Source organism: Brachyhypopomus gauderio, chromosome 5 (assembly GCF_052324685.1).
Source record: "Brachyhypopomus gauderio isolate BG-103 chromosome 5, BGAUD_0.2, whole genome shotgun sequence".
In the NCBI taxonomy this organism is placed as follows: Eukaryota; Metazoa; Chordata; class Actinopteri; order Gymnotiformes; family Hypopomidae; genus Brachyhypopomus; species Brachyhypopomus gauderio.
Window position 1 is genome coordinate 32,557,266 of NC_135215.1, and position 27,276 is coordinate 32,584,541.

The window sequence follows — 27,276 nt, forward strand, 5'->3', positions numbered from 1 at the left end:
AGGGCCACACAAACGAAAATGACGTCATTACGGTGGCCCCGCCCACCTCGCACGAACTTCCGCAAACATTCTGTGTAGTGTTCTCCGAAACGATAGTAGAAACGTTAGTATAAAGAAACACCCCTCAAAAACAATGGAAGGAACATTTACCTGACCAATTTTAATATTGCTTTTTGTTTCACATTTGAAAAGTGCTGGAATTTAGGTTAAATATTTGAAAATGTTTGAATTGTAACTACTTCGTTTAACAACAAATAGCCATCTGAATGAACAGTTTTCTTGTATTACATTAACAAATACGAGCCTCTTGTAATTCCAGGACGAAACATGAGAGAACGTGAAAACTTTAAACAACCATTAAATAATATGATAAAAAAGCGAATTATTTTTGAATCATTTCGAGTATATGTATAAATATTTAACTTAAGTTTAACGTGCTGGGAAATATTGAAATAGACCTTGAAAGTGACGTATAAATGCTTTACTTCCACCTTATAAAGGTGTATGAACCCTGCAAACATGACTTTGTCCATCGCGCAGAGGCGCGGCGTGCGCGCGAAGTTACAAAATTCGAGAGGTGCACGACCTCGCGACAGCACGCGAGGCGCTCGCGCACGGGCAGAGCCACCGCGATTACGTCATTTTCGCCGCGCGGACCCCCGCGCTGCTCGCGTCAAGTATAAACCTGGCTTAAACCTAGCTTTAAAGCACTTCTACGGCACTTTCAAGGTCCATTTCAATATTTCCCAGCTGACTCAGGTTCTCTCTAAGCTCGGTTTCTGGAACGGAAAACCCTGAGTTTTCGTTAACTCTGAGTTTACTTACCCTGAATCCGCTTTCTGGAATACCCCCTGTTCAGTCAGCTATTTGTTGTGAATCGAAATACAGTTACAATTTCAAGCATTTTCAAGTACTTTAGCCAACATTCCAGCACTTTTCAAACCTGGAACACAATTCTAGGGCTGCCATGATTAGTCGACTAGTCACGACTATGTCGACTACTAAAATAGTCGACGACTAATTTATTAGTCGATGCGTCGTTTTTTTTCCTCTCCAAACTGCTGCGACAGTTTCCACTGCTGCGTCTGCGTTTCTGTCCTTGACGCACATGCGCAGTTTAGTGGAAACCGGGGTAGACAGTTGACGACATCCCAGGACGTTATACAGACAGGCTCTGGTATCGTGGCTACCCGGCTACGAAACTCAAAAGTGCGAGATCATTTTCCGTAGTCGGGTTCCGAAACGCGTGCAATATCTGCAAGGCAGAACTTGCCTTCCACGGCAGCACAACCACGTACCTGAAGCATGTTGTGGCTACTTGTGACAACGATGAATAGGGACCGTCATCTCTGTAATCTAAATTGCTCGTTAGCTGCTAAAGTTACCATAAACAGAGCGTTAACTTAGTACTTACTTATCGCAGGGTTGCCAACTTTTTTTTCGGCGTGAGATATCGGATGTGTGGTGTGTGAGCGTGTGAAGACGGTCAAATGCGTGTCTCTCACTCTCAATGCGTGAGAGTTGGCAACCCTGCTTATCGTGGTAACTGTAAAAGTTAACATTAGTGATGGCGATTGGTTTAATTAGCCTTAGCACGCATTCGTGTATTTTCTGTAACGTCAGTGAGACCAAAACTTTATTTTTGTGAATAACTCCTTAGTTTCAGGTCTCTACCTAATTTGATTTAAATGTAGCGAAGTTTGATGCCAGAGACTAATGAAAGAAAGAAAAACCTAATAAAGAATTTTTTTTAATGTAGGCCTATTTATTTTTGTGTTTTTTAAGGCAGTGCCTTATCCTTATTTTAATAATTGTTTGTTGCAACAAGCTGCATATTTCATTAAAGGTTTAATGAACTATGATCTTAATTGTTTTTATTTTTAGTTATAGCTGAAATCTAATGATGGTTATATAATAGCAGTTGCATTCTAGTGTGATAAGCTGTATGTTTTATATTCAATTAACGTACAATCCGACTAGTCGACTAATCGTAAAAATTAATCGGTGATTAGTCGACTATTAAAATAATCGTTTGTGGCAGCCCTACACAATTCACAATTATAATTTGCGTAAATGTTCCGCCGTTCGCGGAGGTTCGTGCGAGGGGTGCGGAGTCGCGCACTACGTTCACTCGCGAAAGTATAAATTTTGCCTTAACTTGTCGCTGATCACCTACAGTGTTTCTTGCACAGCTCACACACAAGCACGTACATCCACACGGAATTAACAAAAACGTAGCGCTTTCAAAATAAAAGCGTCACAGTTGTATTGCACGCACGACATTGATATTTGTTTCATTTATGATTGGCCTCTCGCAGGCCGGACAGGGACGCACAACGGGCCGGATGTGGCCCGCGGGCCGTGGTTTGCCCAGGTCTGCAGTAGGTAAAAAAAATATAGAAAGGTCCTACAAGGTATTATGCTAACTACACAGAGACTAGACATGGTATTGTACTCTGAGGGCAAATGGATAGTTTATTTTATAAAGTTAACAATTCAATTTGAGGATGTGGTTGATGAAGCATTTTATAGCAAGAAACTGAAGTATGCAGATTTAGTATCTGAGGTGAGAGCGTGGGTGGAAGACATTTGTAAGACACAGACGGGTTGTTGGGGGATCTGTAGCTAAATCTGCCATATCCTTGCTAGTGCAGTTTGGCTTTAGAAGCCATAAACTAAGGTTTGAGGTATTTGGTGTATTAGGAAACATCAAACACACATAGATGAGAGTTGTGTCATGTCATTGTGTACTGCGGAAGGTCCAGTTGGAACCAGTGGCACTGAGCGTGTATTAATGAACCTAAGTCATCGGGGGGGTAGCAAGGATGGATGTGCGGTGATGTATTAGGTGATATCCATGTTGACCTGGAAGTGCTGAGGAAGTATTAACAAGCAGACACAGGAAGTGATTGGGTGTGGTGCAGTTGTGTGTGCTATTGGTTTAGAGCAAACTATATGTACTTGGTGTCGTGGCACGTGGTGTCAGTGGGGCTGTGTACGGCCTTATTCACGAGGGAGGCCAGCTTGTGTTTGCGTTTAAAGGGGTGGAGCTTTAATTAAAGAGCATGAAGAGGGCGGGGCTGGGCCATCAGACCTCACTGATGAGCCTTCTGGAGATGTCATGGGCTTAATTCACGATACACCAGCAAAGGGGTCTACCTGATAACCCCTGAGAGGAGGGTGGAAAGTGCACTGGGCTCTGTGTGAAGCTCTAAAGGGCTGACAGGATATTTTACAGCTCATCCTGTGTATAAATGACATTTGTCTACCAAAGCACATTATACATTATTTCTAGTGGCCCTTTCCACATTTGCCAGCTGGGTGTCTGTAGTGGGAGGATAGTCTTGCTTCTCAGACAGCAAACAAATCTATGTCTTCCAGGGCAGACATGTAGATTTCCTTATAACTCTATTTTTAAGAATGTATTTTCTCCAACAAAAGGCATCTGTCCCAACACAGAGCATCTGACCCCCAACACAGAGCATCTGAGCCCAACAAAGAGCTTCTGACCCCCAACTCAGAACATCTGACCCAACACAGAGTATCTGACTCCCAACTCAGAACATCTGACCCCCAACTCAGAACATCTGACCCCCAACTCAGAACATCTGACCCCCAACTCAGAACATCTGACCCCCAACTCAGAACATCTGACCCCCAACTCAGAACATCTGACCCAACACAGAGCATCTGACCCACAACACAGAGCATCTGACCCACAACACAGAGCATCTGACCCCCAACTCAGAGCATCTGACCCAATACAGAGCATCGTTGGATGAGGAATGCGCATACACTTCAGAATTTCTTATTTTTCAGCTGTTTTTTACTGTTGCTCAATGTAAGATTTTATAGCCAATATACACAAACAGGGTGAAATGAGATTCTGGTCTCAGTTGTGTTTTACCTCATATAAACAAAAGAAATCTTTGCAGTGCATTTAGGTTTGAAGCTATTTGCCGTCGTATGATAAATGCTTTAATTGAGGGCAGCAATGCTAATGGTGAGTAAATGATGTAGTGCATGTGTGTGGTGTGTGTGTGTGTGTGTGTGTGTGTGTGTGTGTGTAGGGCTGCACAAGAATGTTTGTGTGTGGTCAACAGATTTTAATCAGCATACTCCATGTCCATTAGCTGCAAATGAAACACCACCACACTAATGCACACCATCCAATGGAGAAGACCAGGCTCTTGTGCGCAGATATATGCAGACACACACTCCCTGAAACGGAAACACAAAGTTCATACCTTCTGCCTGGCCGTTGCTTTCTCCCTGCATACTGCCATCGCACAGTGGCTGACTCTGAAAACAAAAGTGACCAAGAAACAAAACTAGGATTCATGAATACAACCCATTACGAGTGAATATGTATTGAGTACAGTGGGCTGGCTGTGAAAACATCTTCAGATGTCTGCATTATGGTCAGATATCCATATGTAGCACGCGGCTGTAACACATGCTAGATAAAATAATTTAATCAGGAAGCTAGGATGCTTACACTGAAGGCCTAATTACCTACACACACATCAAAGACTTGGAGAGGGTGTTAGAGACATCTGACAAATTTGACAGGGGAGAACAAATAAATCACATACAGTAGCCTGTGTGTGTTTATGACCATCCGATTACAATTGATTAAAATGTATTTAATATGTTTAATTTGATATATATGATGGTGTTTCACCCAAAATTCACAGACGACCCCTTATAAATGTGTGTGCCATATTTTGTCAATTGTGATTTTTTACACCCCAATCGAAATTTTGTCCTCCGCTTTTAACCCATCCGTGCAGTTAGAACACACACACACACTAGTGATTACTAGAGGGCTGTGGATCACACGTGCCCAGAGCGGTGGGCAGCCCTAGCCCGGCGCCCGGGGAGCAGTTGGGGTTAGGTGCCTTGCTCAAGGGCACCTCAGTCATGGCCTCAGGTCTGGGACTCAAACCCACGACCCTCCGGTCACAAGACCAGTTCCCTAACCGCCAGGCCATGAAATCCTCTTACCTCCACCAATCCCCACCAACCTGGGACCTGCATCACACACTCTCTTTCCTAAGACTTTAATGTTGTGACAGTGTGACCTCATGCATGTCAGGAGCAGAATAACCTTTCCACGTTATCACAAGCTTTCTGTTTTACTAAAGGCTTTGTAACGGCACACTGGCAACATAAAAGCATCAGACGTGAACACAAGGTCGAGGCTGAGCTGGATCTGATCCACTAAACATGGCCAAGGGTGTGAGGAGAGCCACAGTCTTTCTGAACGCATCTCAAGCTGCTGAAACACCTGTCCTGCTCTTTAACACCTACACAAACCCTGTGCAAGACCTCCCAGTACAAACTCTGGCAGGTTTCAAAAGTAGAGCAAACCTTTACAGAATTACAAGTATATTCCACAGAGTACGTTTCTAAAAATCCAGCTTCTAAGAATATACACTTTGAATAGAGATGTCAACACAGCATAAAATTCTGTGTACTCATCTACGGTTGCTCCTATTAAAAAGCTGCGTACCTGCCTGCATTTTCTCCTATTCAAAACTTCACAATACAGACCAATTGGCTCCTGGGGGAGTCATGGCCTGGTGGTTAGGGAGCTGGTCTTGTGACCGGAGGGTCGTGGGTTTGATTCCCAGACCTGGGGCCATGACTGAGGTACCCATGTGCAAGGCCCTTAACCCTCAATTGCTCACTTGTATAAAAATGAGATAAAAATGTAAGTCGCTCTGGATAAGGGCGTCTGCCAAATGCCATAAATGTAAAATGTAATGGTTTAAAAACCTAAGTTTGATTAATAGCTGCGTGCAGTATTATAACAACATGACCCTGCTCTCCAACCCCTTACTAGAAATGTCTTCGGAGCCTCAAGAAAATGTAAAAAGCCACAGGTCCAAATTTAGCCCGTCTCCATTGCCCCACTGGTATGGCGGCTGAGGCTGGAGCGTAGCACGCTATTTCCGGCTTCACACTTCCTGCCTAGAACAGCAGCCTCCTGAAAGAGCCCAGAATCAGCAGCACACTTGCCAAAGCAAACAGCTCTGTTGCTATGGATGTGATCTCCCCGGGAAACATCTCAATTATGCCGTCAACAAAGGACCCATGCTCCATGGAAATGCCCTGGTTAATACTGGAATAATGTTGAATTAATCAAATGAGGTGGAGACCAAACAGAACATTAATCTGAATTTTTGGAATATGGCAGCTTTTTTTCTCAGGCCCATATTTAAACATTATAAGAATCTCAGCAGGTTGGTCAATGCCAGTATCAAAGAGTTATGGCAGGAGAGCTCAGGCAAACGGAGGGGATTCTGTAGAACCGAGCCCAAAACAGAGGCGGTCCCAGAGCACAGAGCAGAGTACAGCCTTCCTATATAAGCACTTTCACATCAGGACATTCTATACACATGGCTTCGTATTTCTGGATCAGGCCTCCTGCTGTATTATAGCCCTTCTGTGCAGCCCAGGGGTAGAGACCCGTGTCTGTGAATATGAATTATAGAAAAGAGGAGGCCCACAGGAAACAGCCCAGTGGTGGACTCCTGGACAAACAGCGTCATTCTGCTAGCATTCTAATAGTTCAGAAACCACCCACCTTTCCCTCGGAAAAACACTGCCAGCATTGAATTTAGAGTATTCAAAGAAGGCACAAATGACCTCCCTTAAAGTTTACTGCACCCGTATTAATCTGATTATTTAGAATAGAAAATTGTCTGTGATTGTCACAAGATTACGGTTCAGGAAGTGATTCAAAAGAAAGTCATTTGGACTTGGCATTTGTCTGGGAAGGAAATGTGCTTGCAAATGTGTGGCTCTTTGATGAAAATGAAAATGACAGGCATCATTTGATAGCCAGCTAACGCCTGACTGCAGAAAACTACACCGTAGTTTATCAGCAATCTTCTTTTTATCTTTTATTTTTGCTACTGAAATTGAATGATCTTGCCAGAGAGTTATGGTCATAAATCTTGTTTTTTTTTCTTCATTTTGGCCCAATCTGCTCTTGTTACATTTTGCTATTATGAGCTGAAGACACAGTGTCCCTGCACTGTCCACAGATTAAGATTCCACTGAGTCACTGGGCAGCTCTCAGAGACACACCCCCAAGCTTGAGTGCCCTTTGCACTGGGAACAGATGGAAAATGAGGTTTATGCAATCTGTCCCTCTTGGTAAAAACTAGTCACACTCCTCTGCAATACTTACTTCAAGCAAATTCATTAAGCCTCTCTGGTACCATGTAGTGTGTTCATGCTTTTCTACATTGCTTGTATGTGTGACGTGGTGCCTTTTCAAACTGCTAATGCATACTCTCTTTGAGATTGAAACTTCCAAACTTGTTCATTACAATATCACTGACATTTTAGAAAGTTTTCTTTGGCTTGGCCTCGATCTAACATTATAAGCCAAATTAAATATTTGTTAATATAATCCCAATTTCACAACTGGAACAAGTTTTAAATGGTCCACCATCTCCTCAAACAGCAATCTGTATCCTTGGTTAACTGTGTTATCACTGTGTCATCACATTAGCTATTGGAAACAAAAGCAGATGACAGCCACATGCCTAATACACAGTGTAAACAATACCCTTCAACTCCCATTAAATACAGAAACACAGCTCAGCACATAGCATACACACCATGAAAACAAACGTCTGGAACAACGAAAGCGCAAACAGAGAGTGTAAAAGAGAAAAGCATGAGCCAGAGGGAGAGGAGTGGAGGTATTTTACCTACAGAGACTTGTGGAGGGAAGCAGGTCAGATACCTCTAATTTAAGCCTTACAGAAATAACATCTGTCTCTCTTGATATCAACTACACAATGCAGAGTAATTTATTGATGGTGAGATCAACTACACAGTAATGCAGAGAGCAATCTAATGATCTTGCGATCAACTACAGTAATGCAGGGGGTAATCTAATGACAGTGAGATTAATTACCACCAAACGAGAAGGCCAAGGGACCATCATTCTGTATAGATACCAACTTATGCATCTGCATGTCACACAAATACATGAAGACTCTGCCTTCATAGTTCTGTGCAGCCTGGCTGTCAAAGTGTGGATTAAAAGGCTCGTCTACACTGCTCCCCCGTACAGTACTAGGTGTCTAATAAACAGAACACACTGGCATCCGCCCAGTTATCCGGCCCAGCAGACATAGAGCCACTGAGGTCTGTGGTTGGTACTATTGCTCACCTCCACTACTCTGTCGTCAACCTGAAGTCCACCGTCCCTGTCTGACGGACCCCCTTTAGTCACGTGAGACACAAAGATACCTGTTCCTCCTGGGCACGTCTATGGACAGAAAAAAAGTGGAAAAAAACTCTTAAAAAGTCATGATCAATTAGCAGATTTTGTGGACTGCACAGGACAGCTTCCAATGACAATTAATTCAACCTTTAAAAAAAAACATACAATGTACTACATTCTAACAATATTTAAGTATTTGACAGTTTGCTGTTTACATTACATTTAACAGTACAAACACATTCTATTTCACCAGTTGAACGTTTATACCTGGTCATATTCTCCTATAATTTTGAATCCAAGTAAGTTGCTCTCTCTGTGTAGAGTCACTTTAAGGATCTCAGGCTCTCCAATCTATTCGGAAAAACTTTATTTGCTTTTAATTGCATAGTTTTAGGAAACGTATCGTTAGAATACGTTAGAATGTACGCTGATCTCCTTCAATGATAAAACAAACCGTAAACACTTCCCATTAGACCAGACCCACCTTGCACTGCTCACTTCTGCTCCTCACACACTTCTTCATCTTTCCCGTGTACTTCTCCAGGACGTGGAGGAGTGTCAGCTGGGCGAACAGGTCCTGCTTGTGTTCCCCACATGTTGACATGTTGCGTTTCTAACTTCTGCTCCACATGTTCAACGCTTACGCTTGGTCACTGAAGCGGTCCCCCGTCACGTGTGAACCTCTTTCCCCACTACGGGTTCCTCACGCGCCCGTACTGGGTGGGAGGGGACGCCATAGGACGCTGTCGCGCGCGGTACTGCACGTGCATGAAAGCAGCTTCGCAAACCGCGGTTTGGAGTTTAAAACGAACGGTACTTTAGTACACATGTATTGTGTTATTTCTGTTAAAATTATTTTAAACGACAAATGATGCATACACGAATGTATTAATGATTCATTTTCAAAATCTAACAAAGTATCAAGTGAAATGTAAAACTACTCCCCATAAACCACGCCCACTCCTAGTCTAAATTATAAGTGAACACTTCTATGTTCACTATAAGCTTGTAAACCAGTTGGTTCATGAAAAACTTTAATTGACGCAATAAGTAACAAACACCAATGCTTATTCCATAAACTTCGCATATGTGAAAATAATTAATAATCATAATACCGTTGTATTATCTACTTTTAGAATTTAATTTTGGAATGTAATCAAATTTTGAATTGAGTTTAATCCAGATCAGTTTTACAAAATATACTAAAAAGCCTTTTAGTGAATATTACTTGACAGTGAATTCAGTTTTTCTAAAACTGTTACAGCATGGTGTCTAGAAGATTTTCTATATAATTTGTAGCAAAACTCTTAACACAGGTCACATACTACATTATATGCTACATTAGTTACTTGTGGGTGCTGTATGAAATTAAGTTGAAAATAAAATTAAAAAAAGGAATAAACTAGATAACAGTGAAAAAAAATTGTATTTAAAGTGGAGTAATAGATCAATGAAAGGTAAAGGTTAAATAAATGTTCAAAGTCAGTGAGAACTCATTTAACTCATATAAGCTTGGTCTTTATAAGCTTTAATTGAGAAGAATTGCTTTAATGAAGCAGATAATGATTCATCAGGCTTTATCTACAATGTCTCAGACAAAGAGAGCTTGTCACTCAGGCTAAACAGACTCTTTATTCAATGACAGAGGCAGATCAGAAGAAGCGAAGTTACACAAGTCACCTCGACCGCAAATGAGTATGGTGTTCTAATGCAACTGGAGTGGCCCATTCACTTCTAGATCATGCATCTTAGGGCGAACCATTTCCCCTCCAGATAACTGCAGATTCCAAACGTTAAAGGCATTCATGCATTTGGCATTTCTTGCGTTTTACGATTTCTGTTGAATGAAGGAAACTAGTAAGAGAAAGCACTTTGTGGTGGTCATCAAAAATTACTCACACAATGTTAAAGCAATGGGTAAAATTCACATATAAGGAAAGACTCCACCTGAGGTAAATTTTTAGATTCAGACTATTCCATACATGTCAAATAATAAATTACATTATCCTGGGACTCAATAAAATGGAAGTGTTCTAGCTGTAAGATGTGCCTGCGTTTGTTAACATCATGTGCTCTTATATTCTTCTTCTCAGATGGAGTTTTCCTTTACTATACGGGGAAATATCAAAGCACTATATTTTTCAGTTGAGTAAACAAAAATTCTGTCACATAAAAAATACACAAAATAAAGAATAAAAAAGTATACAGGGGTATGTCAGTATCTTCAGTTTGTTGAACCTTAACAGACACTGGGTTACATTTATTAAAGCATCTAGCAATAAACTGCTCATTCAATGTTATAGTCCCAATCATAACAGATGACTGGTGTCCCGGTGCAGTGGTGTCTGCCTCATTCTGCACGAGAATCACATTTCTGCTAAATACTTCAGCGTCTTAAAGTCAGACACAACAACAACACAATCCTTAGGCATACAGGACACCGAACACACAAGCAGGAAGTGACCTTGGAAACAGCTTGTTTTTATTTAGGAATGGAATACCTAGTTTTCCCTCCATGTTTTCCCTTTAGAAAGGTTCAAAGTTCATGTTTTTAGCAGCTGATGCTACACTGCCCTTCCTTCATTATCAATGCTGCTTGAACCATGCCACTATTAAAAATGAATATGAAATGATATGTCAACATTCTTTACAAAACACCTGTAACTGATACAGAGATAATGATACAGTCAAAACAAAGACTTCCCTTTGATGCAGCATTTCTTTTTTCAAATCTCAGGCCTGTTTAAACTTTAGACCTGTTCAAACTTTAGACCTGTTCCAACCTTAGACCTGTTCCAACCTTAGACCCGTTCATGGTCAAACAGCTACTAATGACACTGGCCAAAGCATACAGTGCTGCAGTAATGTTAGCCAGGCCCATGCGTACAGTTCCTCCAGTGATCATCAAAGATAAAAAAAAAACAACAGAGATGCCCAGAGATGCTTTAAGCCTATAACCTCTGACATGCCACAGTGGATAATTACTCTCTTTACAAACACACACACACACACACACGCACGCACGCACGCACGCACGCACTCACGCACGCACTCACGCACGCACACACGCACACACACAACACTTATCCATGGACTGGATATGATTTCTGCACATACAAACACAATTACTCTTCGGTACAGAATCTCATTAATGATTATAAATTTACAATTTTATTAACACCCCAATGATCCTTGTTTAGATCACAGAGGTACATGCACACAACTCACTCCAGCTGTCCGCTTCCTCTTGTGTAAGGGCTTTGAAATGATAGCTAAGTAAAATAATCTTTCTATTAGAGATATGTTAATATGACCAAAGAAATAATATATTGAAATATATATTAAAGAGATCAATAGCTTATAAATTATTGCATATACATATACTAGCTTGAAATAAATTTCTATATTGTCTGTTATGCATGATACTGTTTAGAGTATGAATTTGTGTAGTAGGACAGGATTTTGGTTTGACTGTATCCATTAAGTGAGGGATGTGCTTTAGTTAGGACATGAAAAAAGGGAGTCACTGACTTGCCAAGTACATATAAGATAATATCAGACACTCTTACACCGATCTTTTCTTTAAAGTCACTTGCAGGAGTTGCACATTGCTGAAAGAACATTATGATTTCTTTCCTCTCTCAAATTCAATAAAGTTTACAGTTTGTGCCACAAGAATGGAAGGCAATTCAGCTTTAGGGTGGCACCAAATATTGAAATATGTGTCAAATTGTAAAATGCAGAAGTCACTCTTTACCACAAGCAGCCCAGCAGTAAAAGATCAGGATAAGAGATAAGGCAAACTCGAACAAAGGAGAACTCCTTAGATGTTGCTCCGTGTTTCTGGTGATACCGAATACAGAGTATCCTCCATGTCCTTGCCTGTTCTGGGCCTCCATAGAGATTCTTTCCCCAGAGCTTATTCCAGGCTGGGATTATTCATCGTAGATCTTGAGATTGAGTGGAGTAAGAGTCCTGTAAGGCGTCGTCCTGTGAGGGTCCTCTTCCCTGTGGGGACTGAATGCACAGGAGGGATGGCGCTACATTCAGAGAGCCAGGCTGAGGACAGCAGCCAGGAGTAGGACACAGAGGCTGAGAGACTGGGCCCCCAGGACCCCCCCACCTGCACACAAGAGAACAGGTAATGCAGTTAGATCTGGATTATTGCACGTATAGGCCCGCATTCTTTTTTGCAAACACTACAGTACCATTAAAAGCTAGGCGGCTACTTGGTTTACTTGGTTCATAACATGTCATTAGCTTCATGTCAGTTAGCATGGTGTCAGTTAGCATGGTGTCAGTTAGCATGGTGAAACTCCAACACCCTACATAATGTACATGAGCAGTCCAGTAATGAATGACACTGGGTGAGCAACAGTAGAGGGAAACAGAACTCAAGGTATACCTCATCTATCACGTGCCCTCTCTCTCTCTCTCTCTCTCTCTCTCTCTCTCTCTCTCTCTCTCTCTCTCTCTCTCTCTCTCTCTCTCTCTCTGTTGCTCTCTCTCTGTCGCTCTCTCTCTCTCTCTGACTGTCAACACCTGTTCAGTTGTTCTCTGTTCCATCTTCTATGGAGAGATGACTAGCTGACACTTCATTATGAACCATGAAAAACAAAAACTCAAGCAAGAGAACAGAATGTCTATAATTGTAGAGACTATCTACAATCATCTATGAGCTACATGTCATTTTAGTAAAAAAAAAAAACTAATTTTTATTACATTTAATTTAATTTTTAATTTATAACTTTTAATTACATTTTAATGTTTAGGTATTAGAAATTACACTCATCCCTCACTTAATTAGAAACATATTCCAGGCACCTCATCTCAGTGGCTACATTATTGGGAGCAAGAATCTTACAGGTACATTTTATAGGTGTACAATTGCAAACAGCCCAAATATTGATGGATGGACACAATTTGTCAGGGATCCTGAGGTGCTGGAGGTGGGGGACTGTTCTCAGCATGGACACGGACATGGACACGGACATGGCAGTGACACGGTCGGGGTGCTGGCACCAGTGGATTAGGGACTGCAGGTCTGGTACAGCTGTTACATGTATCAGTGTCACTGCTGGGTTGGGAGCTGTCAGCCACCCAAAGCATCCAGCCACCAGTGACTAGAGTTAATGGCTGGTGGAGTGTTGGTGGATGGTACCACACCCTCACAAGCCGGCTGACGGGCTATAACTGCAGCTTACAAAGTGACTGTAATAAAAAAAATGTTTCTTATAAAGTGGGTGGTAAGTGTATCTCCACTGCCTAGCATTTTCTATGATTCTCTCGTCAAAAACAATGGATCAGGGCTGACTACGTTCTCTGTCTTGTAAGAACTATTATGAGTTACATCATCATTTTCCAACTAAATCACACATGTCTCATAACATGAACCAGGTGCAGGCACGAGGGCGTATGGGATTAGGACATTTGGGAGAGTGTCTCACCTGAGACGCGTACTTGTGTTACGGCTCCATCTCCGCCCTCGCTGTGGGCTCTCACCTCCACCAGGTAATCTCCCTTCTGCAGGGGCAGGTCTATGGACTGCTTACCTGTGGTGTACAGAATCCCTGTGTTGTGGCCCTCCTGCCTGTACAGAACCTGGGGCAGCAGGGGGCGGGGCAGGGGGCGGGGCAGGGGGCGGAGGGTGCACAGTGAGTGATGGCTTGCAGTAAGAGGCTTTCTGCTTGCTCCAGGAGACAAATATGTCACGTAAGGTTCAAAGCAGCCACAATTATCATGGGTCTCAGGATTATTAAGGTTTTGTTTAAATACATTGAAAATGAATATATGTAAACATTAATACACACAGATTTAATTTCTCTTTAAAAGCAATGCTGCGAAATTTCATGTAAATGTAAGACGTAAAACAACTCAAACTCTAACACAATAATTAAAGAAACAAGCAGTATGACTAACAGGGTTTTATACTGCGGTGTACCGATATATCTCTAACTCTCCCCTCCTTATTGATCCCAGTCTAGCTCATGAATCTCAGTTCCAACTACACACACGATCTTTACAATTAAGGCATACGGTTAAACTGACTGTGTGACACTATCCAACCACCCATATGATGGTCATCCACAAAATGACGGGACACAAGCTGCACCTCCGCCCCCCTCCGCCCGTACCTTGTAGCAGTCCACCGAGGACTCATTGGCTAAAGACTCAACGTGCTCCCAGGCGATGTTGACCGATGTCCCACTGGAGTTCATCTTCGTGCTGATGATTTTCGGAGCGCGACTGGGTGCTGAGAGAAAAAGCCAGAGATGATGCATCACCATGCGTGCGGTCAGGCCAGAAACTGAACGGCATCTTGGGAGAGACCCCTGAATGCTTTATATAAGCAGACGTGTGTATATGAGTGTGTATGAGTGGGTCTGCTGAATCACTTCTCCCTCGTTTCGTGTACACAGGGCGTGTGGTTTGCGTGCTGCTCACGAGCTTTCTTGGTGTAGATCTCGTGGCGTTTGCTGTTGGGGCCGTATCCGGCGCCGTTGAAGGCACGCACTTCGATGACGTACAGGGAGTTGGGCTCCATGTTCTCCAGCCGTGTCTGGTTCTCTCTGGTGGAGATGTGCTGAGCTGATGCCTCGTTCTCTTTCAGCTTCCTCCAGTACTTCACCTGCCACAGGACAGAAACGGACCGCTAGCACCATGATATATAACAGTAATATTGTTTGGCTAAACCAGTAGAACGCTGCTACTACTTCTCAGTGGAGATATTGTCGTGTAAGTTCCATACCACAAAAAAGACAAATAAAGGTGTCTAGCAAATCATAATTTGGCACGTTTTCATTGTAGACGTGACACTCACCTGATAGCCCTCCACCGTCTGCTGTGTGATGGGCAGCCACCAGACAATGACCTCGCTCGCCGACAGGGTCCTGGCGTCTGCGATGACGGGAGCCTCGGAGGGTACTGAGGTCACACAGGAACATGCACACACATGTCAGACCGAACAAAAGCCCCACAAGTCTGGGGCGTAAACCGAAGACCCATAGCTCTGGTTTATACACGCATGCCATGCAACCCGTCCATCTAAGACACATGCAAACTGCCACGCAGACAGTAAAGCCGTTTGTAATCACTGATTCTGGTGAACACCCTCCCCACCCCATCTGTGCACCGTTCTCAACACTGTGTCAGAGCACACGGCCCTCTCACAGTGGGTTACCAGGGCAACAGAGACCCGGTGTGCATTAATGAGTGGGTTAAACGTGGAGAATATCTATAGGGGTGGTGTCAGCTAAACGTCACAGCAAATCTCAAGATGACGGGGGAGCTGATCCCAGATCAGAATGCTTCTAATCACTCCAGTGAGGGACTCATAGGATTTGGGACTGTGCTGAGTAAAGGAACGAGGGATTACACTGGTCTGAGTGCAGAGGGTCAGTGAGGTCGATGTCTGAAGTCAAAACAGGAACCAGTATGAATGAGCAGGACTTCATGTACTGTAAAGACTTCCAGATGCCTCCCAGACCGCTGTCTTCACACCGTAATGCCACAGCCTCTGTCTCAGTTTTAAAGTGAATATTTTTTACATTCTGCCATTTCTATGGGTCATAGATGCAGTTTTGACATATGTGCACAAAAACCTCACACTGACACTGACTGGAGTGGAATACGATACTCAGGAGCAGAAGAGCCTTCACTGAAAAGCGATATTCCCCAATGTCTTCAGCACCATCTTGGGACATGCCTGTGTAGTCCTGTTATTGGCTAAAATGAAGCACTTCTCTTTACTAAAGCAAAATGCTTAAATGGAGTTGTTGCTACTAGAACTTCAGAACCTCAGGGGTGCATGCAAACTGACCCCAGGCCTGTCTTGGGTACGCACCATCCAGAGCGGAGAATATGACCGAGGGCTGGCTGAAGGGACCTTCTCCTTTACTGTTGAAGGGCTTCACTTTCACATCAAACTTGGTTGCCGGGGGGATGGTGGGGTCCTTGTGGACGTAACGGCTGGCCACAGGATTCGCCACCGTCACTTTATGCCACTCGTCGCTGTCGTGAGGTTTAAACGCGACGATGTAACCAAAGTTACTGCCGTAGTAGTACTGGGGATACACGGGCTGAGGGGGGAGAACAGACATCACAGAGTCACACTCACACGCAGACCGACTGTCACAGACGTGAAACTACTCAACATTTAACCATTTAAACTCGGGACAGGCAGTTAGAAAAACTCCACCCAAGCTTAGTACCTACCACCCATGTTATGATGAGCTCTCTGTTTGCACCACCACCTCCTCCTACATTTGAAGGTGCCACAGTAGGAACTGAAATAAAGAGAAGAATGTGAACGCCTGCATTTTCAGTAGGACTCTACCACAGCGGAGCAGTCTAACAGTACCAGTCAGAACAAACGCCTGTCTGAGTCTGTTTCAGCCCACTGGGTAAATGCATAATGTCATGTGCACCGGTAGCGCTACTACTGGGACCTTACTCATACAAACTATGTATTTCAAGTGGTAACACTGATTTAACAAAGCCCCTCTGTTTTAAATCCAATTATTCCTGATCCAGAAATGAGTAGTTTATTGCAAATGGTCGTATGATTTGAATACACAGGAAATTCAACAATGATATATGTCCAGTACTAAGATGTAAACCATGAACGTACTTGTTTCTAGTGTGGTAATTCGGGGTGAAGGGTCGCTGGGTTCTCCTGTACCCAATGTGTTGGTAGCAATGACCCGAAACTCGTACTCGGTCCATGGAGTCAGTTTAAGCACTGTGGCCATCTCTGCATTGCCCTCCACATTTGGTGGGGCTAAGAAGACAGGATTATGGGATTATAAGTTACTGTAGAATGTAACTGACACTTATGTAATGTAATGTAATGACTCTTAAACATGTATACTAATACAGTGTTTACAAATAAATTGTTCCCCAAACAAAAGAATGTCTCAAAGATTATTTTGGCACAGAATAGCACGAAGCAAAGCAGGGTCTTGAGAGATGATCAGGTAACATATTGAAAAGGAAAAAAAACCTCAAAACCCATCATCAAAAAAGGTCACTTTGAGAATCCCCTCAGCCAATAGTTGTGGACCCACAGGTAATGGCAACTTTCCAGCCCTCCTGGGTTCGGGTCTCTCTGTACTGGATGGTGTATTTGGAGATGGGGCTGAGGTTGTCTGAACCCTGGCTCCAGAGTAGCCTGACGGACCTCTCCTTCACCTCCTCCACGCGCACCCCACCCGGAGGTCCGGGAGGTCCTGTCAGAGGAACAAGAGGACAGGCAGCTCAGCACAGTCTGGCCCGCCTGAGCAGCCCCAGTACAACCCGGCCCCTCTTTCCTGAAAATAATTACAGCCCAACATAGTTGAAGTAAAGGACATTTATCAAGTTTACTTTTGCCTTCTGTCTCCAACATTTTAGTGCAAAATGATAAATAATGACTGGCGGTGAGGAGCATATACTTGAGGTCTACAGCACACATTACCCACTTCCTGTAAATGTACTTAATATATCTGACCAAGCCGTTGGATTTGAATTGAATGATCATTAACATCCCATAAATCAAGCACAAATACAGAGTGGAAGTTTTGTTATTTCACTGTTTGTTTTCTTTGGTGCAGTTTCACCTTTTCTTCCCACACGACTGAAAGATCAAGTAATAGAAAAGCGAGACTGTTGGTGCTGGTTCTGAACCCCAGGCATGAAGTGCAGGTCACAGGCATGAAGTGCAGAGGAGGCACTACGAACTGGCCTATAAATGTTTGCCATTCTCATGCGAAAGACTGCAAGAGATGTTCTTATGAATGACGTCTTATACTGGATAGCTTAAATTTTTTTCAACCATATTACTAACTAAAGTGCTTTGATGATGAGATCCACGTGGCACATCAACAAACCAGCATCTTTAAAGTTTTAAGTTGTATCTGAGTTGTCCATTGTTTAGTCATTTCGAAGCTTTGATATACAGTGTATCACAAAAGTGTGCAGCTTATATAATAGTGTAAATTTATTCGTCCCTCAAAATAACTGGTGGTTTAGACATTAATGGCTGTATATTGAGTATTTTGGGAGTATTTTGAGGCAAGAATAAATTTACACTGTTATATAAGCTGCACACAGACTACTTTTCATTGTGACAAAGTATCATTTTGTCAGTGTTGTTCTATGAAAAGATAAACTTAAATATGTGCAGAAATGTGAGGGGTGTACTCACTTTTGTGATACACTTTAAATGCTAACAGGAGAATGACATAACCGCTGAAGATCTCAGCTGACCTCTGGGCAGTAACAGCACGAGTTTAATTGGATTTACAATGAGCATGAACGCCACTCTGACAGCTGAACGAGTCGTGCGCTCTCTCATCAAAATCACAGACTCAGCACTGAAAGATTTAAACAGAACATATCTTATTACACAAATGACTTGGCCAGTTCCCTCTGACACTCGCAGGTCGAGGATTACCCATTACCCCTTTCTGACCAGCAGCACGCGAGCATCATACAGGGAGCATTCGAAAAGTCTGAGAAAGATCAAACATGAGAAAGAGGAAGAAGATGGCGGTTCTCATCATGGCCAGCATTCCTGTGGGTCGTACGGAAGAATGTCCAGATATTCCCCAGAAATCTCCTCTTCCACTTATCCCGCACACATCCCTTTGGGAGGTTTCTTCCACCTACAGCTGTTATTAATGGTGTTAATTTGCTCTAAATCTGGGACTGCGTTTTGCTCACTGGCACACGCTAGTTTCCTATTAGCAGCAGTAAATGTCTAAGGAAAGTTACTGTCTGGCAAAGTCTGTTTGCACTAATGTGCAGAAGTGGTCAACAGATATGTTCTGACAGCCTTGTAACCACAGAGGAATAACAGAGAGAACAGAGACCTGTGCCAAGTCTAGCACTCAGTACCTGACAGATGGTAGAATAATAGGAGGTAACCCTCAATAACTTGACATCTCTCAAATGCATATGGCATTTAAAGGAACTTTAAATTTCCTTCAAAAATAAAAGCCCTTTCCCTGCTGAAAAAGACTAACTATAATTCTATCTGTCTCTGCAGTTGGCCATAGTCCAAAACAGAAAGCTTTTATGCCTTTTTAAGCTTTTATGTATGTGTGTGTGAGTGTGTGTGAGTGTGCGTGTGTGTATGCCTGAGCATTTTGACAGTGGCAGAAAATGGTGCCTGGCAAACGCATGCGGTCTAAAGCAGCAGTGTGAGCAGTGCACTCTAGTTTGATTTACACCTCCTCATCCTCTTCTCCCTCACAGCACAGGAGCCAAGCAAACACACCCACTGACCCCACCGCACCTCTGAGCTCCTCTATGGGTGTTCGCTTGATCTGTACAGATTTATAATGGAATAGCACTTAAATCTGTAAATGTAAATTACACTAACCCCCTTTGCCACTGCTCTTGATATATATACATTTTTCAAAGTAAAATTGCACTCAGTTGCAGTCTAAAGAAATGAATGTCCCCCCTCAGCCAACACACAGCACGAGACTGTGACACTGGGCAGCCCATGAATTCATCAGAACAGTGGAAGGTATGGAGGATCTCATCCTACTGTACAGTATATAGGAAGATAGCTCTGTGTGTGTGTGTGTGTGTGTGTGTGTGTGTGTGTGTGTGTGTGTGTGTGTGTGTGTGTTGGGGTGGGGGTGTCGTACCTCTCACCACCAGGTCTGCGGAGGCAGTGACATTGTCCACAGGTGTCTGCGCTGTGCAGGTGTAGCGGCCAGCATGCTTCAGCTGTGTGTTCCTAATCAGCAGCTCGCAGCTCGATGTGCCCGCCTGGCTGTCCTACACACACACACACACACACACACACACACACACACACACACACACACACACACACACACACACACACACACACGTCACACACACACGTCACACACACACACACACACACACACACACACACACACACACACACACACACACACACGCACACACACACACACACACACACACACACACGTCACACACATATTCAGATCATGAAGTGCAGCTGTTGTAGCCTGTTCAGGTCCACACACCAGTTCAGACTGATGTACTCTAGTTGTCCTTTTTACAACCCAAAAGATACGGTACCACCTTCAGACATCATAATCAGTGTCAGATGGAACAACAGTGTGAATATTAAGAAGACCCTATATTAGCCTGAACCCCACAATATCAGGATCAACCATCTAAGTGGCAATAATATCAAAAAATGTGTTTCCTGATTAGGTATTGAATTTGATTCAGTTTGAGCTTAATTTCTCTGAGCACTGTTTAGTACAACACTCTGTTCTCCTGCAGTGGAACCAGTATACCAGTATACCAGTATACCAGTATACAGGGTCTAAAATATACAAAAAAAGAAAAAAATAATAAGAACCATCAGAATGTCTACAGCACATCTCAAACACAAGGCCATACGAAGTGATTAGAAAAGATGAAGAGAGATAAGAACTAAAAATAATGATTTTGGACAACAAATTAAAAGTGCAACACTTAAATAGAGCCGCACTACAGGCACAAGAAGTAGGAGTCAGGCCGTCATCCATCATTAATCCATCATCCATCATTAATCCTTCAGATTACACATCAAGATGGCTTACTGAGGCTGAATAAATGGGCCAATCACAGATCATGTCCAGAAGGTCAACAGCATTAGTCACACCCCTCACAAGTGTGCCCTGCCTCCTTTCAAACTGAACACTTGACTGTTTTATATAAATAGCAGACATTATATTACAGAATTCTTCGGAAAACGGCTGTGTGACACCCAATCCTTTAAGATGTATAGTGCATATGGATTGATGCTTTAAAGCTGCACTAGCAGTACGTGTTTCAGTCAGCGTTCCTCACCATGACACGTTGGTAGTATTCTCCTTCCCTGTCGAAGTCTATGGCGTGGCCGTTAAGTGTCCAGATGAAGGTGAGGTCCAGGATGGAGTCATGAGATGCAGCACACTGGATTGTGGCGTTTTCACCCACGCTCACATCAGCATTAGAGGGGGCCAGAGTGATCTTGGTGGCCTCTGAGAAACATGATATACTCAATTCAACCATTTGCTTTCCATTCCATAGATACACAGCATTAGTTAGACGATGGAAGTTAGAGGGGTATCAAGTCAGTAACAATAAAGGACCTACTGTTTCTACTGCATTGTTTATGAATACACTGAAGAGACCGTAATGTGTGTTTAGGGCCAGCAGAGGGCAGGGTTGAGTCATATATCAATCACAGTAAAGAGCATTCACTACACAGCAGGTTTATCCATATCCAAGATTATCCATAAAATTGCCCTCATTACCCACAGGCTGTTACTAGCAAAAAATGATATTAAAATGGGATTGAGCACTGAACATTTTACAACGTCTCTGTCTCATTTTCTGTCTGATGTACTGTATACACATGCATATAATCAACAAGAAACACATGCTGAACACAAATGATAAAGCCAATTATAAGATATATTATTTATTTCTGCCTTATGTTATATCTAACAATCTAAATTCTAATGTTTTGCAAATTAGCTTGAACGACGACACCATAAGGTTTATCTTAATATTTCTCTGCAAATATCTAGAGTGCTTGTTTCAGTAAAGAGCATCTATTCAATATTAACAAAAACTGGCAAGGGTGATCACCACAACATGATTACTAATTAAGAATTTAGCTTGAACAGTCTTTGATCTTTCAGCTCAAATGATACGTAAGCCCTGCTGAATCAGTTTTCTGTTGCCTGTGCCGTGACCAGAGTGTGTCTGTGTTGTGTGGCGCCCTCACCTGTAACTGTGAGAGCGTCTGTGCTGTTCATGACCAGAGTGTGTCTGTGTTGTGTGGCGCCCTCACCCGTAACTGTGAGAAAAACCTGTGCTGTTCATGACCAGAGTGTGTCTGTGTTGTGTGGCGCCCTCACCCGTAACTGTGAGAGCGCCTGTGCTGTTCATGACCAGAGTGTGTCTGTGTTGTGTGGCGCCCTCACCTGTAACTGTGAGAGCGCCTGTGCTGTTCATGACCAGAGTGTGTCTGTGTTGTGTGGTGCCCTCACCTGTAACTGTGAGAGCGCCTGTGCTGTTCATGACCAGTGTGTCTGTGTTGTGTGGCGCCCTCACCTGTAACTGTGAGAGACCCTGTGCTGTTCATGACCAGAGTGTGTCTGTGTTGTGTGGTGCCCTCACCTGTAACTGTGAGAGACCCTGTGTTTTTCATGACCAGAGTGTGTCTGTGTTGTGTGGCGCCCTCACCTGTAACTGTGAGAGACCCTGTGCTGTTCATGACCAGAGTGTGTCTGTCTTGTGTGGTGCCCTCACCTGTAACTATGAGAGCACCTGTGCTGTTCATGACCAGTGTGTCTGTGTTGTGTGGCGCCCTCACCTGTAACTGTGAGAGACCCTGTGCTGTTCATGACCAGAGTGTGTCTGTCTTGTGTGGTGCCCTCACCTGTAACTATGAGAGCACCTGTGCTGTTCATGACCAGTGTGTCTGTGTTGTGTGGCGCCCTCACCTGTAACTGTGAGAGACCCTGTGCTATTCATGACCAGAGTGTGTCTGTGTTGTGTGGCGCCCTCACCTGTAACTGTGAGAGACCCTGTGCTTTTCATGACCAGAGTGTGTCTGTGTTGTGTGGCGCCCTCACCTGTAACTGTGAGAGACCCTGTGCTGTTCATGACCAGAGTGTGTCTGTGTTGTGTGGCGCCCTCACCTGTAACTGTGAGAGACCCTGTGCTGTTCATGACCAGAGTGTGTCTGTGTTGTGTGGCGCCCTCACCTGTAACTGTGAGAGACCCTGTGCTGTTCATGACCAGAGTGTGTCTGTGTTGTGTGGCGCCCTCACCTGTAACTGTGAGAGACCCTGTGCTGTTCATGACCAGAGTGTGTCTGTCTTGTGTGGTGCCCTCACCTGTAACTATGAGAGCACCTGTGCTGTTCATGACCAGTGTGTGTCTGTCTTGTGTGGTGCCCTCACCTGTAACTATGAGAGCACCTGTGCTGTTCATGACCAGTGTGTCTGTGTTGTGTGGCGCCCTCAACTGTAACTGTGAGAGACCCTGTGCTTTTCATGACCAGAGTGTGTCTGTGTTGTGTGGCGCCCTCAACTGTAACTGTGAGAGACCCTGTGCTGTTCATGACCAGAGTGTGTCTGTGTTGTGTGGCGCCCTCACCTGTAACTGTGAGAGACCCTGTGCTGTTCATGACCAGAGTGTGTCTGTGTTGTGTGGCGCCCTCACCTGTAACTGTGAGAGACCCTGTGCTGTTCATGACCAGAGTGTGTCTGTCTTGTGTGGTGCCCTCACCTGTAACTATGAGAGCACCTGTGCTGTTCATGACCAGTGTGTCTGTGTTGTGTGGCGCCCTCAACTGTAACTGTGAGAGACCCTGTGCTTTTCATGACCAGAGTGTGTCTATGTTGTGTGGCGCCCTCACCTGTAACTGTGAGAGACCCTGTGCTGTTCATGATCAGAGTGTGTCTGTGTTGTGTGGCGCCCTCACCTGTAACTGTGAGAGACCCTGTGCTGTTCATGACCAGAGTGTGTCTGTCTTGTGTGGTGCTCTCAACTGTAACTGTGAGAGACCCTGTGCTTTTCATGACCAGAGTGTGTCTATGTTGTGTGGCGCCCTCACCTGTAACTGTGAGAGACCCTGTGCTGTTCATGACCAGAGTGTGTCTGTGTTGTGTGGTGCCCTCAACTGTAACTGTGAGAGACCCTGTGTTTTTCATGACCAGAGTGTGTCTGTGTTGTGTGGCGCCCTCACCTGTAACTGTGAGAGACCCTGTGCTGTTCATGACCAGAGTGTGTCTGTGTTGTGTGGCGCCCTCACCCGTAACTGTGAGAGACCCTGTGCTGTTCATGACCAGAGTGTGTCTGTGTTGTGTGGCGCCCTCACCTGTAACTGTGAGAGACCCTGTGCTGTTCATGACCAGAGTGTGTCTGTCTTGTGTGGTGCCCTCACCTGTAACTGTGAGAGACCCTGTGCTGTTCATGACCAGAGTGTGTCTGTGTTGTGTGGTGCCCTCACCTGTAACTGTGAGAGACCCTGTGCTTTTCATGACCAGAGTGTGTCTGTGTTGTGTGGCGCCCTCAACTGTAACTGTGAGAGACCCTGTGCTGTTCATGACCAGAGTGTGTCTGTCTTGTGTGGTGCTCTCACCTGTAACTGTGAGAGACCCTGTGCTGTTCGCTTTCCCTCGGTCGTTCTCAGCGAAGCAGGTGTATTTGCCCTCATCTGACTTAGTAACATTACGAATCTCCAGACTTCCGTCCTCCCAGATGAAAATCCTGCCACAATATTTCATTCAGTACATTCATTCCCAGTTATACTTTCACAAGTATAAAGTATAGTATAGTATAGTATAGTACAGTACAGTATAGTATAGTATAGTATAGTATAGTATAGTATAGTACAGTACAGTATAGTATAGTATAGTTTCACAAGTGTAATGCAGGTGGCCCTACATCTGCCTTCAAAGCAACAGCAGTACTCAACTCAAAACACGCCATGCTTTCTGGGAGAGATTTTACACAATATTTCATTCAGTACATTCATTCCCAGTTATACTTTCACAAGTATATAGTATAGTATAGTAGAGTAGAGTATAGTATAGTAGAGTAGAGTAGAGTATAGTATAGTACAGTACAGTACAGTATAGTATAGTATAGTTTCACAAGTGTAATTGCAGGTGACCCTACATCTGCCTTCAAAGCAACAGCAGTACTCAACTCAAAACACGCCATGCTTTCTGGGAGAGATTTTACAGGAAATCCTTTCTAGATTACAGTAAGTTACAACCGTGTAAGTTCATCTGAAATTTTATCTTTGCTGAATTGGTCACAACTCCAATCCATCTTATATTCGTTATATTCCACTGTATATATATGTTTCCATGGAGGACTTACTATGTCTGTGTCAAGCATCCGTGGCCCTTGGCCAGGCCCTGTGTTTGAGTAGAGTAAGAGTAATGTGTGTGCCAGGGTAGGATCAGATTAGTGCTTGTTTCATCACTGCGAGATCAGATCTCATTCACCAGGAGTCTGTCCAACCTGCAGTGCTTAAGACAAAGCTTAGCACTGCAGAGGCATGCAAGCTTACGTGATAGACGTCCAAGATCTATACTAACTCTCACTCACTCCTCGTGTGACCAGCGCAGCTCTTTAAGACCCTTAATCTGAGTCCCTAAAATCATGATTCTTCAGATGGTCCTTCAAACTTGCCCTGATGTTCCCCTGAACTCTTTACAGGAGTTTATACGGGCATCACTGCTGTGGTTTAGAACAGGCAGCCAGTCAGGAGTCGAGCAGCCATCTCACCTGCTGGAGTTGGCGAGGAGCTCCGTGCCTTTGCTCCAGGAGAACCTAGGATTGGGTGCTGCTCTGGGTTTGCACTCAATCACCACACGCCGGTTCTTCGCCCCCAGAACTCTCTGCTTCACGGGGTTCAGCTCGAACACGGGAGCGCTCACTGTCGACAGCAGACATCGCCAAAGTGGTCGGAGTGTGCATGTGTAGTTTAACCGGACAGCAGGACTAAACGTCTTTTACCGAAGACACACGCTTGCAAGCGGCAGCGGTGAAGAACGCTGAAGGTGAAGATGGAACTGTGACGTACCGAACACTCGCAGCTCTGCGCTGGCATGGATCACGGCATGGCGGTTCTCAGCAATGCACTGGTACATCCCGGAGTCGCCAAAGGTCAGGGCGGGAAAATGCACTTCATGCTTGCCATGCTGCCAGGAGCAAATAGGCCAATCACACGATACATCTCATAACCAAACCACCAATCATACTCCGGCTTGTTTCAAGGTGTCCAGCACTGCACAGTGAACTGCTCTCTGAAGTAATATAGAAACAATTCTAAAATCATTAATCAATTTGACAGACGCGTCTTACTGCAGTTACGGAATATCTAATCCCTCACATGGAGAAATACAGGATTTTTTATCCCCTTCTACAATTTCCCCATTAACAGCTGACACCTTTGTATGAGATTGCGACATCCCCCGCGTGGTATCGCCTGGAGTTCAGAGAGCACCCGTAGTGGTACAGTATCAATACCTGCAAGATAATGAGGCTGATTTGAATGCACAGTGTTCTGCAGGTGCCTCCTGCTGTGTTATGCCTCTTGCATACACTCTTAACCTTCTGGAGAGGAACTGCTCGCTGCCACGTGTGTTATGCAACAGTGTGGGCAGCTTGAATCACTGACTCTCCTCCGCTTGAAGAAACCGAGCGCCAATAACCAAACGCTTTAAGCCAGACCTGCACCGAAACATGTTTCCCCCAGCAGCAACAACCGAACGCTACATCTTGATGTGTTTATGCTAATTCGCAGTTTCTGGCGATCTCCGCGCTTCGCTTTCTAAGCCTTTCTGGCAGCGGCCAACACGAGGTCCTTTGTGTTTGTTGTGGAAAATTGGAACACCTCTGGTGAAACCTGGGCACCATTCAGGAAGGGCAGTGCCAGAGCCACGGATGAGCCTTGGAGGAGCCCCACCGGGGGCCCCCGCACCAGAGAGAGGGATTCAGGAGCCATACCGGTTGGCCGTTCTTCAGGAAGCGTACGTGGGGCTTGGGCTTCCCTGTGGCCAGGCAGGCCATGGTGTATTCACTGCCCATGTCCTGCTCACCACTGCTTATGTGCTCCAGCCACTGTGGAGAAGCTGTAGGGGAGAAACGCTAGCTCAGCGGTCGTGGTTACCATGGGAACAAATCACAAATGTAACCATGAAATAACTCTCCCTTAACTCTTCTTTAGCTCTTCCTTAGCTCTTCCTAGAACGTTCTCAACTTTTCATACCACAGTATCTTTAATATTTAATACGTATATACTTCTAACTCTTAATGTTCTGATATGACGCTCAGTCGCGAGAACTAACCTCACTAATTGACTATCTAATGGGTTTCACAAACTTCTCCTAAGCTATATTAATACTGCCAGCAAAGTTACAACTTTTATTTAATTCACAATAAAGTCCACCAAAATGAGATTGATACTAAAAAAACACAAAAAACATTTTTAAAAATTGCCCAATAAATATCCGAGATCAATATAACTAACACTA

The 27,276-nt window shown here is 44.0% G+C and overlaps 2 protein-coding genes across 5 annotated transcripts in view; both read right to left on the bottom strand.

Moving 5' to 3' along the window:
* The window catches only part of LOC143515165 (PDZ domain-containing RING finger protein 4), a 107,690-nt gene extending 98,658 nt beyond the window's left edge, over positions 1-9,032 (bottom strand). Inside the window, exons 1-3 of one of the 3 annotated variants that reach the window (XM_077007185.1) lie at positions 8,736-9,032; positions 8,519-8,602; positions 8,198-8,296 (exon numbers count right to left, since the gene is read on the bottom strand). In XM_077007185.1, the coding sequence (XP_076863300.1) occupies positions 8,198-8,296; positions 8,519-8,602; positions 8,736-8,855 (303 nt within the window). In that variant the 5' untranslated portion in view covers positions 8,856-9,032. Of the gene's footprint in view, positions 1-4,247; positions 4,303-8,197; positions 8,297-8,518; positions 8,603-8,735 lie in introns of all 3 variants that reach the window. The other 2 variants (XM_077007188.1, XM_077007186.1) reach the window with 2 other exon arrangements.
* An 832-nt stretch (positions 9,033-9,864) lies between these two features.
* Positions 9,865-27,276, bottom strand: part of cntn1a (contactin 1a) — a 59,250-nt gene continuing 41,838 nt past the window's right edge. For both annotated transcript variants that reach the window (XM_077007189.1, XM_077007190.1), the window contains exons 10-24: positions 26,750-26,874; positions 25,824-25,941; positions 25,526-25,676; positions 24,369-24,496; positions 21,077-21,249; positions 19,888-20,020; positions 17,317-17,478; positions 16,881-17,030; positions 16,466-16,536; positions 16,095-16,329; positions 15,072-15,175; positions 14,696-14,879; positions 14,386-14,504; positions 13,699-13,852; positions 9,865-12,374 (exon numbers count right to left, since the gene is read on the bottom strand). In XM_077007189.1, the coding sequence (XP_076863304.1) occupies positions 12,298-12,374; positions 13,699-13,852; positions 14,386-14,504; positions 14,696-14,879; positions 15,072-15,175; positions 16,095-16,329; positions 16,466-16,536; positions 16,881-17,030; positions 17,317-17,478; positions 19,888-20,020; positions 21,077-21,249; positions 24,369-24,496; positions 25,526-25,676; positions 25,824-25,941; positions 26,750-26,874 (2,084 nt within the window). In that variant the 3' untranslated portion in view covers positions 9,865-12,297. The remainder of the gene's footprint in view (positions 12,375-13,698; positions 13,853-14,385; positions 14,505-14,695; positions 14,880-15,071; positions 15,176-16,094; positions 16,330-16,465; positions 16,537-16,880; positions 17,031-17,316; positions 17,479-19,887; positions 20,021-21,076; positions 21,250-24,368; positions 24,497-25,525; positions 25,677-25,823; positions 25,942-26,749; positions 26,875-27,276) is intronic.